This window comes from Periophthalmus magnuspinnatus, chromosome 4 (genome assembly GCF_009829125.3).
Source record: "Periophthalmus magnuspinnatus isolate fPerMag1 chromosome 4, fPerMag1.2.pri, whole genome shotgun sequence".
Lineage (NCBI taxonomy): Eukaryota > Metazoa > Chordata > Actinopteri > Gobiiformes > Gobiidae > Periophthalmus > Periophthalmus magnuspinnatus.
In genome coordinates, this window is record NC_047129.1 from 6,004,803 (window position 1) to 6,023,091 (window position 18,289).

At 38.3% G+C, this 18,289-nt stretch overlaps 1 protein-coding gene across 4 annotated transcripts in view; it reads right to left on the bottom strand.

Annotated features, from left to right (window-relative positions):
• palld (palladin, cytoskeletal associated protein) overlaps nucleotides 1-18,289 on the bottom strand; it is a 60,561-nt gene that overhangs the window by 8,237 nt on the left and 34,035 nt on the right. For 2 of the 4 annotated variants that reach the window (XM_033964748.2, XM_055221178.1), the window contains 3 exons: nucleotides 5,111-5,845; nucleotides 3,716-3,857; nucleotides 2,868-2,966 (listed from right to left, as the gene is read on the bottom strand). In XM_033964748.2, the coding sequence (XP_033820639.1) occupies nucleotides 2,868-2,966; nucleotides 3,716-3,857; nucleotides 5,111-5,845 (976 nt within the window). Of the gene's footprint in view, nucleotides 1-2,867; nucleotides 2,967-3,715; nucleotides 3,858-5,110; nucleotides 5,846-13,356; nucleotides 13,457-18,289 lie in introns of those variants that run through there. The other 2 variants (XM_055221180.1, XM_055221179.1) reach the window with 2 other exon arrangements.

The window sequence follows — 18,289 nt, forward strand, 5'->3', positions numbered from 1 at the left end:
ATTTATTTGTTTGTTTATTTAAACTAAATCTATTGAGAACAACTATTTGAGTTATAAAGCCAGTCTTCAATGCCTAAATTTTCCAGTGAATCGCCCTTTTAGTGCCACTCCCGACTGCCCACTCATCCATCTGTCATCGCTGCAGAGAGAGAGAGGCTGAACATCTGTGTGCTGTGGTCTGATGACACATGACTCTGATAATGACAGGGTTCATACACAGCTGCAGTCCTTGAACGCACCACGCAGACCCACAGTGAATCTTAAATCTTCAACTGTCCCGAGTCAAAAGAACAGCTGCTGTGGTGTGTATTCTTTTGATGGAGTTTGTTTTGACTTTATGTAGATGCCATTTAAGGGCTATTTCAATATCAGCTGCTCTATGCTTTACGTGGCAGTGAAAGTTGAAAGCAAAACTGCATCGGTCTAATACTTCAAACAGAAGTACTTCTTGGTAAGTTTTAAAAGGTTGTTGTCAGAAGGTAAAATATCTTCAAATTAAAATCATATTGTCATGATGCCTGTTTGTTCCTGTCCTCCTGTGCTCTTTCCCCCTCCCCTACCTGTCTGCCTGGAGCTGGGCGGAGCTCCTGACTCCTCCCTGACCTGGAGCGCATCAGCGCAATCACCGTCACCTGCTGCTGAGTATATGAGGGCTCGGCAGACTACACTCGGAGCCAGACCGTCCGCGTGTAAATGTGAATGCGCCAGCTCAGTTTTTGCATCTTTGTTACTCGTCTGCATGTTCTCATTTGGGATTTTTGCCACCTTCCAGATTCCTGCCCTCGCTCGTTCCTGCTTCTGCCTCTGTGCTCCAGCTCCGGTACAGTCATCCCTCTGCCTTGCCACCTGTCCTGTCTTGGTCTCCGGCGTCCTGCCTGCTTCTTGTTCTGGGTCCCGCTCTTTGGACTACGCCGGCCCTGCCTGTCCAGGTCTCGTCCCCGCTCCTGTCTTCACTCCGGTCCTGGCTTCCCGTCCTCGGCCTGCTCTACGCCTGCCCCGCCTGCCTCCCGCTTCCTGGTTCCTCGTGTGTGTTTGAATGAACTATTAAAGACTGAAATTCACTATCCTGTAAATAAACACTGTCAACTCGCCCTGAGTCTGCACTCTTTGGTCCTTCCCGCACCGTTACGACACATATAATCTAGTGACTACTTTTTGAAAATGACACACAACCCAAGTCCAATGCAATTACTATCAAAAGATACACCAAGCAGCATAGCAGAATATTATATTTGTGCAGGGCCAGCAAAAATGAATCAGAACGTTCTATTTTTTAAGATTTGAATTTTGTTCTTAAAATTCAAAATATGTGTAATTTGGTATGTAGCAAACAAATACATATCGCTCCAACCTGTGAACAGATCTATGCTTGCTGTCACACAACTTGTTGACAATCACTCCCCATTGAAACCAAAAGTGCGATTTTGTGAATATGTTTTGGACAAGGTGAATTGGTGATTTAAATGATAAAACTTTAAATAACCTTTTGAGGGTAAGATTCTGCTGCCTTGTCTTCCTGTTGAGAGAAAAGGAAATATTTGCCTGTGTTTATTGCTGTCAAATGGTGCCACTAGAGACACGTTATGTGTGGTAGGGAGGGTGTTGATGGTCCAAACAAAGTGACTTTTAAAAAATCGCAATTAGCAAACACATGCACAACATCACAATAAAACTGCAAAACCCAAAGAAAGCCAATATCCTCCACATCTGGCACAGTGCAGAACCACATGCAACGCTTTAATGGTCAAACCAGGCAGGATCAGTGGTTACAGTTTTACTAAGTTAGCATTTATTCACTGTGTATAAGAATGTTAAGAGCAAATATATGTATGTGGTTTTGTTTTAAGGTTTCATTTATTTCTGGGTTATTCTTGGTTAAGTTGTGCTGTAAGTTTCATATAGATTAAGTGAATATTAAGTTATTGCTTAGTCAACCTTAGTTTATCAGTTTAACTCTTTGAATTAATGACACTAGTATAATCTTGTTTTGGTAATACGTTTTGTACTAGGACTAGTCTGAACCTGGATTAATGATTAATTAATGATGATTAATGATGAATGATTTCTTTATCGTCATATGTTTTCCATTATCTACAAGTGTTGTTTTTTTTTTTTTTTTACAAGTTGAACATACTGACGTTTTGTGGTACTATCAGGCAAATAATTACAGTAAGTAATAATATCTCCTTCAAACCATGTCACCCCTGAGTCGTAACAAAGACTGGCTGCTTGAAGCTTTCATAAACAGAGCTATTTATGGAGGAGTCTGGAGCACTTTACAATGTTTATACCCAGCTTTCAAAGTTAACCAAACAAGATGGTGGTGCACGTGTGATCTTATGGAAAAGTGATCAAAAAGAAAGAAAGAAACAAAGAAACAAAGGAGATTTCAAAGTGACACCAACTGATTTCTCTGTGATGCTGAAAAGACAGGATTTCTTTTTTTTTTCAGGACTGTCCATGGAAAGACGGTGTGACCTTATTATGACGTCATACGGATTCATCTTAAGAAATATATCTTCTGATTGTAAAAAAAAAAAAAGAAGGGTTATTAGGGTTAAGTTTTAAATGCAAGGCCGATGGTTTCATTCACAATAACGTATACCTTGACAATACACAATGTCATAGCTTCAGGTAGTGTTTTTTAAGTATTTTCTTAATTTACTTTACATGTTATGGACTGCACTTGATACTTGTGCGATAATCTATGCCTATTTGTTTGTGAATGATTGAATCTTTTACCTTGCACTAAGGTAATCAATAAAAATAAGGCAACCAGACTTTTTTCAGTTATAGGCCTCACAGGCACCGACTTATGACATCATAATAAAGTGACTATATTTCCTGGCTCATCAGCAGTACTGTACCTGTGTTGCGGGCTCCTCCTCAGTGTCTGTGCTTAGGACTGTGGCAGCGTTGTCAGCTCCCAGCAGTCTGCGCGCCATCTTCTCCTCATAGGTTAACCTCTGGAAGCAGCGGGTGGGTTAGTGGGTGAGAGCGGCCAGGCACACAGTAAATATTATAACCACATCAAAACTTTTAAATATTTGAGTAAGAAAACATCAAAAACATCAAATGGGATCCCTGTTTTGTTAATTGGTTATATAGGTCACACAATTAAACAAACAGCAGAGGTGGAAGAAGTTCTCACAATGAACACACAAGAAAAAAAGTAATGTTATATATTTGTGTGAGCACTAGAAAAACAAAACGTACAACAAAAATGTTGAACCTTCTTTGCTTTTTTTTCTATTTCTTTCAGGGTTCATATAACAAATCATTCCTCACCAAGTGTGTTGTGAGATGTATATGCATATAGTATTTGCACAAATAAATAAGTACTGTAATAATATATGTATTATGTATTAGGTTTTTATGACTTTCAATTGCTCTAGTGGGCATTTCTTTATTTACTTCTACAACTAATGGGTGCCTTAACATATTTTTTTAATGTTTGTGCCAGTCCAATGCCTTTATAATTCAAAACATTAACGAGAAAGAGCATCTTGTGTAACCTGTGTTTTATTTATACAAATAGCAGCATCTGTGAAGGCAGAAGATTTAATTAACCCAGTTTGGAAAATAAAAAACTAAAGAGGGACTATAACATTCTAAAAAAAAAAACCTTGTTTCAGTAATATTAATCAGGTACTTCCCACCTCTGCTTAAACCTCATGATTATGATGACTGATAATGATGGCCTGTGACTAGTTACCTGTTGCCCATTGCTGATCCTCTCCTCCTTGAATCGGAGTTTCCTCTCCAGATCCTGAATCACGGCGTCTTTGGACCCCTGGATGTCTGAATCTGACACAATACGGGGTGTTCTGCTCACTGGCTTCTTGGGGAACGCTTTCCTAAAACCACGCACAAGCATGTGTCAGTATAAAAGTCATTTGGGTCTAGAACTGGACCTTATCTGGGCATGTTCAGCTGAAACAGTGTCTTCTTATCTACCCTGGAATACCGCACTGGGAGGGGAGGGCAGTGGAGGGCTAAACAGTGATGAGAAATGACTGGCAAACACATAAAGGTGGAATGTCGTTGGATAAGAGCAAAAAGGCTAATTTGTGTTCAAAAAGACACAATCTATCATATTTCAATCAGTTGGGCAGCTGTATTAAAGTGGAAAAAGCCTGAAATGCTCAACTATGCAGCAGAAAAACAGCTCACTTTGTCAGGATCTAAATGTAAAGTCTATTAAAGCTGGGGTATGCTCCTGCTTGCAGCCCCTATTGGGCACTTGCGTGAGAAGATAATTTCATGTGATTAAAAAAAAATCACTGTTTATCTTCTGATTGCAAAAACTTCCTGCTATGGGCATATAGTCGAGCTGCCTTGAAGTGTGCCACTAATGGATTAAAAACATTTTATCTAATCTTAGAATTGATTTATCCATTTTGTAAGTGCAAGCCTAAATCATTAAAAATGATTCATTATCTTGAGTTCTTTGCAGTTAGTTATGTAGCCATGGTTTGTATCTGTTTACCTTTGTAGATCTTAACTAAGCACCTTCTCATAAACATGTATTACTGAAACTTGACATGTAGCCCCTCCTTTTGTATAAGTGTATACACTACATTACTTAACATGACTGGTGTGAAGTCAGAGATCTACATCTCCTCATCTAACCCTGGCATGATGGCAGAAGGAGACAAACTGGCCTTTAAAGGTGGGGCTTGAAATTACCAGAGCATTTGAACACACTATACAACTATATATATAGTTGTATATAGTGTGCTCTATACAGCACACTATACTTTGAAATAATATTATAATATACATTTTATAATAATTTTATAATTTGAAAACTTAAAGTTAGAGGGAAACCACTTTATGTGCACTTTTGATTGTTGGCATTGTATTTATTTAAAGAAAAGTCATTACTGGACCAGTTTTTATATAAAATTGTGACACATAACGATTGTGTGGATCAGATGTTTCACTCTGAGTCTAGATATTAAGGTTGTACTTTTACCATTGCAATGTGCACTGGCAGTTGGTTTTGACTGATCAGTTGTTTCAAGATTAGGTTTTATTTTAACTCATGAATTATAGTATGTAAGTAAGTTAACATTGGAATATTATGTATAAAAGTGTAGTAACTTACACGGTGCCATTGCCTTTGGGCAGTCCTAGGGCATTGACGATGGGGCTGCCAGGGGCTGGTGCAGGCAGAGGGGAGGGTAGCACTGAGGACAGATAGCTGGAGGCAGGAGAGGCGGGCACAGAGGAAAAAGGCGACGAGGAGGTCTCTGAATGCAGGGGGGACGCTGGCACAGGGGGAGGGGGTGGAGGGGGAGGAGGAGGGAAGTCTTGAGCCGGAGAGGGCAGGTTTGTGGGACTCAGGAAGGGCGGAGGAGGTGGAGGGAAGGAGGGAGAGCTGGGTGACTCCACACTGGGCGCCTTGGTGAAGGGTGGGAGGGTGACTCTGCCAAAGGGCTTATGAGTGGAGGAGGGGGAGAGGGGGGAGGACACGCTCGATGAGGGTGAGGAGGTGGTGGGGGAGTAAGGGGACATGCCTGAGCTTTGAGCTGCGATGAACTGCTTGGGGCGGGCGTAGTTAAAGGTGCTGGCCTGCATGATGGTGGAGGTAGTGGAGGTTGTGCTACTCTCCAGCTCCTGAAATGAAGGGGGTGGGGGGAGTGGTGGTGAAGGGGGGGCAGGGAGAGGGGCGTCCGCAGGTGGGGCAGGTGGAACAGGTGGGGGTATTTGTTGTGGCGGGAGCTGAGGTGGAGGCGGGATTTCCTGGTTCAGCTGGTCTGAGTGCTGTTGTTGCCACTGCGCAGCTTCCTGTTGCTCCAGTAAGATCTGGTCCTGAAGCTGCTTGATCTGGGATGCGTTTCTATGGAGACAGAAGCCAGAAAGAATTTTAGTTTGGAGCTAATTTCTTTCATTTTATGTATGACAATGCGTATTTCTCAACATTTCAACACAAGAATATTCATTACTTTATGTTTTTTAATATCATGCTTACAGCCAATAAAGCAACATTACCAAGAAATAAAAAATATGCACTAAATATGTAAGTGAAGCAAAAATAAAAAATAATATAAAACTATATAACTTTAACTTTAGCTATGTACCATACTTTGTCTCTGTGACATAACTGAAGACTAAATTAATAATGTAATTCAACCACAAAATGTCAGAAGCCAATGAGACATGTATTTGTGGAAGGACGGTGCTCATCGGTGCCAGACTCAGAAACTAAAAGCGTCTTGTTTTAGAGAAAGGTGAACTGCTTTTAGAAAAGTAACACATTTGTGAAACTGTTGTGAAATTCTTCAGCTGTTTCCAATTTAGAGATGACTCCAGAGTCCCTTTCTTTGCTCAAGTCAAGGCCAAACACAGAAGAGTTGGACTTTAGATGAGTGTAACTGATGGACCTGTCAGTCAACGTGTCAGTGCAAATCAGGACATTCTGTGCTCTAAGGAGATTACCAATAGGCTGCTAACATTTCCCTTATCTATCAGATTCAGAATGAGGAAACATTGGGACCAAAGCTGAAACCCATGAATAGACACTCAGAAGAAAAATACCATAGTACAACAATGATGTAGTAAAGGTGTGTACTTTTTGGGACCAAAACAATGCAAAATATTAAATTCTTATATACAGCATAAAAGTGAAATGAATTCAACTACTACTGTGCCATAATAACTACCAATTTATTCATTCATAGACGTGGATGCAGGATTGTGCAAATTCAAGACAAGATAGGATTCCACCAAATACCCCCACCCAGATAAGAGCATGTCTAACACATGTGACAGCAAACTATTGAAGATGGCAATGATAATCCTATTGAAGGACATCCAACTCAAAACTATGACAAATCAATATGCAATCTTTCAGTACAATGAGTTGTTTGTTTTAATACATCTTGTCACCAATAGAATACAACAATAGAATAAAGACACAATTGCGCTGTTTCACAAAGGCGTGGCTGGGAAAGTCTTTCTGAACCATGATGTCACTGTGGAACAAGTCAGCAAATGTTGAAATATCATCTTAACCTACATTTTCTTCCCTCCTGTTTTAAATTCACCAAAAGGGACTGTAAAAGAAAGGAGTTTTTTCGGAAATGAGCAGGGCAAAGATGAGTGCACGATGGACCGCCTGTAAGAAATATACTGTACATATTGTAGGAGTCGTCCAGGAAGAAGCAAAGGCTAAATAGTTTCCAGATGTTGAATAATCAGTTGGACTATTTTTCATGTTTAAGAATGTAGCCCCCCCCCCCCCCCCCCCCCCCCTCTCTGTGTGTGCTGCAGACCTGTCCCATGAGCTGACAGCAGTGACAAATGGTCTTCTTAAACTGAAAGCTGAAGAATATTGTCACAAGTAGCCACAATGGGCCACATGTGTGCGGTGTGGCGATCTAAAGCCTGAATATGGGACAGTGTGGGCAAAGGTGTGCTATGTGACTTTTCTGGTTGAAGGTCTATTGCTGAAATGTTTCACAGTTTGGCATTTAACTTTGTCTATCTTCCATTTATTACAAGTGTTCTAATTGCTAAAAATACTTTGAAAAACATGCATTCTTACGGTGAGTGTTCTCGCTTCTCCACAGATCTGAACAGTCTGACTTGTCTACAACCCTATTTTACCTTATACAAATTCCCCAAACCCCACTCTCTCCCTTTCTCCATGTCTTTGTGTACATTTTCCTGGCTGTCTCCTGGTTGGACCTCCACATAAGAACACGTTTACAGGAATAGTTTTGGCAGCTTGGGCATCCTGCAGTGAGGATTTGATTCCTTTTTTGGCCGTGCGGAGCTGAGGCGTCTGGCTGCATGAAGGGAAACACTATCATTTCCTCACTGTTACATCCCAGACTGGAGTGGACAGCAACAAGAACAAACCCAAAGACCTCAGCGTGCAACACCTTCTACTGTAATCTCATGATGGATGTAAAGGTAGCCACACTGACAGTTTCAGGTGTAAAAGTTGCAATATAAAAATGTGCTGAAACAATGTCAATGTTTTCAATGACAACCAAAAGCAAGTGCTGTAGAGAGAAATGAAAAGAGTTCATCTTAAGCATTTGATTAGATAAAAAAGCTGACAAATAACACCTAATATTAACAGTTAAAAAGGTAACTGGAGATTTGAAGTAGCAATCTTTAAGATTGCTACTTGAAATCTTTATTACTAATTGATGCAGCACTCTCATTTATTCCAGGACTATGCTGAGAAGATATTATACAAATATCTAATATCCAATTAGACAAATATAAGACAAGATTATATAGACAAGATTTTTTAAAGTAGCTGTCCAGTACAAAAAAGTAGTTTAATTAAAAAAATAATAAAAATAAATAAATAAATAAATAAATAAATATTATATATATATATATATATATATATATATATATATATATATATATATATATATATATATATATATATATATATATATATATATATATATATATATATATATATATATATATATATATATATATATATATATATATATATATATATATTCTATTTAGTGCTTGCTGGTGCTTAATCTGAACATGGATATTATCTGATTGGACTCTCTTAACCTAATTTTACAATTTATAACATCTCATCTGATCTGTGCTCCAGCTGTGTGCCTGAATGGTTTTATAGCCCACCTCAGTCTGTCCAAGTATCAGAGTTCAAAGTTAATTTAGCCTGTCCAAACCGAAACTTAGGGTTAGATCCAGCTACACCACCAGTCAGAAAATATGTTTTTAAGGAGGACAAAACCAAGATCAAAACCAATACAGAACTAAACCTAATAGGACAATTCCCCGTCTCAAAGAGCTAACATTAAGAAAGGACTTTTAAGGACAAATCCTAAAACTGGACTTAATAAGGCCTAATGTAGTTCTAAAGATAAAACTTTACCAAAACTGATTGAAAAATTTAATAATAATAACTAATTACAACTGAACCCAAGTCCAACCCAACACTTAACTGGGTCAAGAGTAAAAACAGAAATAAACCAGAACTAAACCAGAAGCACCAAAACAAAGTTGTGGTCAGCTTCTCAAATTCCTCCATCTCACTGTATTTCTTTGTTCTCAGAGCAGGACGGGGGTTGAATTATAAAGGGGAAGTGTTTCTCAGTCCCTATAGCAACCCCCATGTTTTTGGTTCCTGGTCCCAGTCCAACTGGCCCATGAAGATCCAGCTCTGCTCCAGCTCCAACTGTAGCACCGTATTATTCTCACATCTCTGCTCCTTTCATTAGTCAGTAAAATAACCCACATATCAAAAGCTAAAGTAAAACAAACACTAACTAAACTGAAACTAAAAAGCTAAGCAATTTTAAAACTATACCAACTACCTTCTGGGCTGTGTCTAGGCTTACTAATGTAATTACTATTATTACTAATCAAACCTAGAACTACAACTGCCAAGTGCTGAGAAAGATTTTTTGTGTGGTAGAGCTGATAAAACCTGCTTTAGCCCTGGAGGAGTCTGGTTTACTCTTCTTATATTAGGTTATACAGATATTATTTTTGTGTATTTTTTGGTCTTTTTTGTTGCAAACATAGCACCTTCCTTGAATAATCATTTTAGTTTTATTTATCAAAACAATTAATTGTCTAACCATGGTTAAACCTGCATTGTGACTGTAAACTCCCCCTGTTAACATTAATGGACATCCAGTAGGGGATCCCTTATTGCACCGTGCCAACAAATTAAACAATACAGTCTGATTTCACACATGATTCCTATTACAGCAGACTATTAGCTGGCTTCCTCCATTCCACAGAAAAGATTGAGCAGTTCCCATTCAAGCATTTTTTCTTTCCGTCTTTTAAAAATACTTTCCTTGGGCAAGATCCTGTCTGTAAAAACTTTTAATGCAGGAAGAGAAGATGAAGCAGGGATTACTGAAGATGGATGAGCCAAGAACAGCTTGACAGTAACTTAAAACGGACTAGTGTTTTTTACTGCCACAGATTGAGGGACGTGCCAGACAAAGTGGGTCTTTACCAGTGACATCTTGTTCTAATAAAGGTCTAAATTGCTTTGTTTACAGTGTGCCACTTGTGCTTCCTTCAATAACATGTGATAAGTGCTAGGACTAAACCTTCAATAAAACATAAATATCCACTTGGCAAATAACTTGTAATGACCATTATTTTAATATTGGCCTTTTCACATGACTAACGTAAAACTAATCTAGGACTAAACCAGAACTAAACCAGAATTCAACATGATTAACTAGTAGTCTACTAAACTACTACTACAGCCTCGTCTGAACCCAGTCTAAACTCAGATAAGGTCACTGTTTTACATCGCAGGTGTTTTTGCATATTATTCTTTTATTAGTCTAAATATAGCCCTTCTGTTTCTTACATAATGCCACTTATTTGTGTTTCCAACAGTAAAACATGGCCTTGCTGCTTGTAGTTTCATTGTTTTGATCTTTTTATTAGCCCCAGCTGATTCAGGAAGTATGTGAAAGAGAAAACAGGATGCCATATCTCTAGTAATGAGAGCTATCTTTCAACAAACAACCACACAATGCTGAGGGATCCCAGAAAGCAAGTATTAAGTAGGACAACTTCAACAATGCAATTATTAACAATCTGACCTTCCCATTGTAAATAATTGACTACATTTCCCAAAAGTAAATGTGGCAAGAACTAAAAATTCCAAGTAGAATGATTTTAAGTACTGTTTCTTTTCACACCATATTTGAAAAGACTATCTGGGGCTAAACCAACACTAAACCAGAACTAATCTTTTACTCAATAACTCAGTCAAAACAAAACCATGGGCATTTCAGAATACTGATCTAGGCTTTGTCTTGCACTTAACATGGACAAAACATGACTATACACAGAGCTAAATCAGGACACACCCAGTGTAATCTAGGGTTAATGTCTTAACCAGAACTAAACCAGAAATCCACTGAAAGAACTACTGTCTTGCTTAAAATCAGGACTAAAATTAAACTGAAATAAAAACTACCAGACCCCTCCCCCACATATGTGTTAGAAGTACTTCCACCACCATTTGAGAACCACTTGCTTTTAGTGTAAACAGCTAACTCCACAGTCTGAATTTGCATTACTGCTGACAACATAATGTCATTGTGAGTTTATCAAAAGCCCTGGAGCGACTCACTGCAGCTTATAAGTTTGAGTGAGTCGTGCCCTGACAGACTGTGAGTAACACGCGGTGTCTGTTTTTGAAAGCATTGACAAAACAAATGATCAGACAATTAATCCCAGGGAGAGGAGCTTGGTCATGGGCGACTGGAAAACAAGTGTCAGTGAGGAGACAGTAGGAGATGTGAGTCCTGTTTGTGTCAGTTGGGCATGAAAAAGAGCAGCTCAAACAAAATCATCAAGCACATATTGTATATAGTTAGTCTCTTTGCGTGTAGGAAGGCCCTAGGATTATAATTACTGTCTAATAGTTAAGCTCTGATCGTTTTGGTCACATAAAAAGATAGATAGTGAATATAAGAACCAGTGTCAAAATGTTTATTTAGACTTAATCTAATTACAAAATGATTGCAACATACTTGCCCTGTAATTTGCTTATGTAACTTTATCAAATTCACTGTACAAAAGTAGCAAAGCAAACAGTATACCAGCTTAAAAGATATTTGGGACAATAAAATGAATACTTTCTTCAGTAATGTTTCAGTTAAACATGCATTTGTAAAGCATGTCTCACTAAACGTAAACGTATAAAGTGGTCTGATGATGGCCACTAGGAAACATTTAAGAATTTTAACTTTTTATAATATTATTGATTGGAGCTCAAAAATGTACCTTCACTTGATTCAAAGCTGTCCTGTCCCATTCCCTCCATGTTCCAAACATTACAGTCCTCTGCTCTCTCTCTCTTTCTCATTCTCTCTCTCTCCTCCTGCGGGACCCCACCTCCTTCTTGCCATTGCCCCTAATTGCACACACACCACATAAAGCAGAACCAGATTGTTTTCCTTTCTCGGCTCTGTTCAAACCAGGGGCTCTTTCTTTCCTCATTCAGGCCACACCACAGTCCAGTCCACAGCAGCTCCAATCGCCTACTTTTCTCCCTAACCCAGATTTTTCTCTTTCTCTTTGTATAATTCCCAGATGGCTCACAATACAAGATCCTGTTTCAAATAGTGTAGTCAAGAAGCCTTACTTTTGGGGGGTTACTAAACCAAGTAAGTAAAACCAGGGCTAAAACAAGGAGCTAATCAGGACTAAAACTGAAGTCTAAACTAGGAATTAATAATTGACAAAACTGGGGTTAAAATTTGGTTAAATCAGGAGTAACAAGATCAAACAAGAAGCTAAACCAAGATTATTTATAAAGACTAAACAGGACAAAACTAGGACTAAAAATAAACATGGAACCAAACTTTGACTAACCCAGGTATTAACCAAGAGGACTAGTCTATAAATAAAAACAAACCAGGATTAAACAAGTACCAGAACAACTCTTGGACTACACAAAACTAAACCAGGTATAATTCATTTTCTAAACCAGGAGAAAACTTGGACTAAACTTGCACAGTATCTGGAGTAAGTCAAGTCCAAAGACTAAATTATGAATCATAATTGAAACTAGAGAAAGTAATTTCTAAACCTGGTCCAAACCTAGATTAAGCAATGGGTTGTATGTTTTTACTATGCACCTCTTCTATTCATCCATTACTCCAGGCCAGCTCTAGCTGACCTGGAGAGTTTTTTCCCTGGAATGCTGCAGACATTCTTCCTGAGACTGGAGAGGGAAAGACATCGGCATCAAATGGGATTAGCAGCAGGAAAGGAGGGAGGAAGAGCCGGCGAGGTGCATGAGACTGCTAACGCAAGGGCTATTGTGTTAGCTAATCCAACTGACTCCAGTAAAGAGCTCTTCAAACACATCAGGCTCACAGGCACGAGAAAATGTAACTTTGTAACATGTATTGCTTCATCGCAGCAGTCAGCACTAACTTCCAAAACAACTACAAATGTAAACGTGGAGCAACAATAGCCAAGTACAGCCACAGAAAAAGATGCATAGTTGGTAAAGCAAGTAAAATGCCCAGAAATCTATAATGAATGTACAGCATTAATAAGGACAGATCAAGAACTGAGACTGAATTAGGACTAATTCAGAACTCCCCTTACCCTAAACAAGGAATGAATAAGACCTAAACCAAGACTATTTTTTACCACTACTGCTTCTTAAGTTTTGGAAGCAAATGGAAGTTAAAGACAAGACGAACTAAACTAGAAATTGACAATGCATTGCAACCTGGATGAAACCATCACCCTTAAACATCACTGTTACATAGAAGGGTATAATTATGAAAAGGAAGAAGCATTAATAGTATGTAGTTGTTCATTCACTAGCCATAAAAGTTTTACCTTGCTTGCTGTAGCTTCTGCTCCTGCTGCTATTCCCAATAGTGTAGTGCAGAGGTCCAGGTGTTAGCGGCATTTATAGAGCAGCAGCCAGACAGTGACAGAATCCCTCTCTCACTGGTTTCTGAGTCACTCTCGGTCTGTCTGAGAGCTCCGCCCCTTCACAATAAAAGCCGCCTTCAGTTTTTTCACAATAAAAGCCCCATGTGTGTTTAAGATTGTGGCTTGTGCAGTCAAACCAAGGAACTTCCCAGTGGGAGACAAAAATAACTTGAGATCTTAAAGTCAAGGGAAAGTGGAACTGGTTACTTTTCAATGCTGTGCAAAAGGTTTGCACATGTTTGTAAAAGGCAATGAGGGATCATGAACACAAAACCAAAAAAAGACAGAATTAGGCAAATATAAACTTCTTGTGAAACTTGTTATATATTAGCCAAGTCACTGGTTATATCCTGCAATAGCAAAAATATACTGCCTACACTATTCAAATGAGACAAAAACAACTAACAATTTTTTGTATATCTTTCATGGACAATTTTATTTATGTATTTCATCAAAACATGTAGACATCACTGTCTTTACTCTTACTTTACTCTTTACACATCAGGATGAGTGTAAAGTGCACATTTAAGGACTGAATCATTGCAATAATCCCAGACAGGACCACTACAAACTTGTAAAGGCGACTCCTCATCATTTTCTAATGTAAGAAACTATTTAGAGTCCAAGTCAAAATCAAAAACATACTGTGTGCTAACTTCATGGCCACACCGAAACATCACCTGCCATTCTGTAACATACATGCACTATTACGGTATTTACAAGTCAAACATGTGCCACAGCCAATGATAGATTGATGTACAGACTCAGTACATTGGAAAAAACTGTGATTAATGGCCCCAAAGTTCAAATGTCTACTGCGTGTGCAGACGGCTCCACCACATAAATGTGGTTTCAATAAATATGCTATGTGAAACATGCTCAAGTCTCTTCTATGTATCATTAACTTTTATTACCTATACATGAACCATAGGCTGTGTCAGTGGAGTATGGAGTGTGCTTGACGTCATACACAAATGTGTAAAGACATACATACAGTACATTTAAGCCACAAGCTTTGGGGTTGTTTGGCTAATGCCTATTGTTTTATTTGGGGCTATAGAAACCATATATGGACAATTACACTTAAGCATACATCAACTGGCAGCTAATGTAGCTATATGGTTTTATTAAGTTACTCAGCTAATTTCTTTTTTAGAGTCAATTATAATGTTTAATTGCAGCAACTCCAAAGCACTAATTATCTGAAAGTAGAAGTAATACAAGAAACCCATCTGAAATAAAGTGGGAAAAGTTCATATTTTCAGCTTAAAAAATATATATTTTAAACTGAACATTATGTAAAACCATAACTGAGTAACAGAGTTCACCAATGTGTCAACAGACAGCTCATGTGCTGTGTATACCAAATGTTATCAAGCATCAAATGTCTTTTCTTATGTGAATGGTCATTAACTTAAATTACAGCAGCTACACTTTGTCAAGGGCACCAGGCCAGTGGATGACCAAATTAGAGTCTTACAAAAGGGAAGAGAAGAAGTTGCTCAACTAGCTTTAGCAGTAATAACACAAGCATCTAATGTGAGCCAAATACATTTGACAAAATACATTAGATTTTAATTCCACTTATGCATGAAGAGTCTATTTCATTATACATTATCTATACTTTCATTACTTTGTTCTCATTCATTCTTGTAGATTCTCAATAGTGCACATTTTATAACTTGTGTCAGATATGTTGAGGGATGTTGTTATCACAAGATGGTAACATGTTGGATATCGCATGCGAGTAGCTAATCAATTTTTTATTTTACATCAAGAACCTATCAAAATTACTTTGCGACTTCAAATTCAAGGAATGAAAGGCTATGTTGCATTGTGTTGTTTTAATAAAAAATTTAAAAAAAAAAAATCTGTCATCAAGAGGCCATTACTGCAACATCATAACAAATTACACAACATTAAACTCAAATTGATTTGAGCTTAAATTTCCTCTCCATTTTTGGTCGATGAAATCAGATTTTGATGAGAATTATTGCTTTCTATTTTTGCCAGTAATGCTAAATTTAGAATTATCCAGTGAGTCAGGCGTGTTGAGAGAAGGTGGGAGGCCCAGGATGTAGTTTGTGTAATTGTCTGTTTCTCTGCATATGTCAAACTAGCACTGGGAGGAGTTGGGGGTCCAGGAATGACTTATGTCTTTTTAAGATGGTTTTCTCATGCAAATCTGGACAGTGGAGATGAATTCTGTTTCTCTGACGAGTAGCATAAGCAAAAAGCTAGTTATGCCATAGTGAGATGAGATTAAGATTAGTTAGTGCAATGTTACATTTGTCCTTGTTAAGACCTAATTTCTTCTTCCCTAATTTTGTTAACGACAGCAGTGTCAAATAGTAGTGGACCCCATTCATAAAAGTATGTAAATGTAGATATCAGAGACTACATAAAGGCCATAGTTTGAGTGCTGTTACAAAGTTCCCTCTTTTAGTTCAGAATTATAATGCATATTTTGTCCAGATTTGGCTTAGCCTGATTTGACTGACTTACACTAACTAAGCCCTCGTTTAGTCCTACAAGTTTAGGCTAATCCTGGTTAAGTTAAGATTTAGGCACACTTTAGTCTATTGGCTAAATATTCTGAGGGGGTAACATTGATTTATCTATGACACATATCCCCCTTTTTAGATTTGGGATCTAATCAAAGTTTGATCGACTTCATCCGGAAACAATGTGATGTTATGAGGGTGTTTTTAGCTTGTGTGGTTCCTGGTGTTTAACATACCAGGCACCTCACTGAGTTGTGTTACATCTCACTGTTAGTTTCCATGCGCCCCCTCCCCTCACTCTCTCTCCCCTGTGCATTTGTGAAGGTCAAATTTAAATACTCCACTCCTTATTTGGAAAGTTTCTCCATTCCTCGTGGGTCACTCTGCCTACATGGACCAATCCAGTGGTTTGTTGGTCTGGCGTCCCGACCAATCCTCTTTGTCCCATGCCCTTTTAAGGACTGTCCATATCTCACTTTGGAGCATAGTGTAAAATGATCTGTCTTTCTGCTTTGAAAAGTTACAGTTTCCCTGGCTGCATGTGATTTTATTATGTTTGAAGATTGGCCAGATAGGCCAACTGACCTTATTGCTGAGGTGGGTCTAGATCCACTTGCATTTAAAGGGAATATCAGATCAATCCAATTTCCCCTCAAACATGCATAATTTTGTCTGGTATTAAATACACAACCAGATTACATGTTGGATTTGTGCAGGAAAAGGGTAATATGATGAATGATGAAAAGGTGAATTGTGCAGAAAAAGGGTAATATGATTTATCTTTCTTTGTTAATCATCCACATTCTTTATATATGTGTGTTCATGAATCAACGAAAGAGGTTATACTAATTCTAACGCTTTAATGTGCAGCCCATATGTGTCCTTTCCTTACACATGTATTTTCACAGTTCTCCACAAACCGCAGGAAACACCTCGACAAGAAAGTGATTGTTAATAGTTCATTATGGAGTCCATAAGCTGCACCTCGTAAACACAAACACACCGACGAGGGGAAGCTCTGAGTCATGGAGGAAATATGTGACAGGCACAGGGTCTTACTCAGCAACAAGCAGAGCACTGGAGCAGGCATTGTGCAACAAATGATATGAGATAATTCACAAGAAAGTCTTTTATGTGTACAAGCTTCTATAATAGTTTTCTGTATAAATGATGCACCTGAATGTAAGAAATTACCCAATTATTTGTATATTGTCAATTATACATTTATTATTACTGTCATTGAGTTCCAAGGTTAAATAAAGATTGTTAATTGGAAATCTGGAAATCAGTATGCTACTGACACATTTTCAGATTTTTTAAAATAAAAAAGTTAAAGATGACATTTTGATTATTATGAGGCATAATGAGGGAAAATCATTATATCCTGGTTAAAAGCTCATAAAGGTTGATTTTACATAACATATGTGCCTTTTAAGGTTTTGTTATGTGATACCCGTAACAGCAGAAAGGCAGCAGTAGCTTTCAGGTCGCAGCCACCAGGCACCGGGGCAGCTGTGATTACAGATATAGCTTACAACCACTAGCACTGACTGGGAAGAGAATGAATGTCTAACTCTGCAACATCTGGAAAAAAACATCCACCAATTCAGTATAAAAATCACTGCATGCTTCGATGCAGATAAGTTGCTGTGGTGAGCACTAGAAGAAAAAAGTCGAAAGGAAAAAATAGGATTTACGACAAGACATTTTCAAATACAATAAGTTATGATTGGTCACTGTCTGTGGCTTCCTCTCTGAAAATCATCCGTCAGTGATGAGAGAGTGATGAAGTTTTTTGGTTTGTTTCTTTGAGTTTGGGTCCAGTCTCCCTTGACGACCGCCTCACTGTGGGCTTCAGAGGTTTGGAGCTACTGCACAAATCAGTTAATCTTCGCAGTATGGCAATTATGTCAGTCTATGGGGATTGAAATGTATAAGGTCAAACTGTGAACTATACCCACCACATTAAACAGGATTAGACTATTATTCATTGGTATCACCACTGTATGGATGTCTGTGGCTGAGTTTAAGTCACTATAGGCATGTTGTTGTAAGCTGCTGTGTGCCCCTCCATCTCTCAGTGTTCTGTAATCACTCATGTAAAGAGCCAGCCTGTTATTATTAACCAAAGTTATCTGGGCATAGCACCGATGCCAAGCAAAATGGGCCCAGATCTTGCATAATGGGCCTGCAGTTTCTTTAATATGGTAATAGGAGAATTTGTGGTATTTAATGGTGAAGCATAATAGAATGGAGTTTATAAAGTGTATCCAAAGTACACAAAGTTAGTCTGTGTATCAATGGTTCATTCCTTTTTTGACAACAATGAA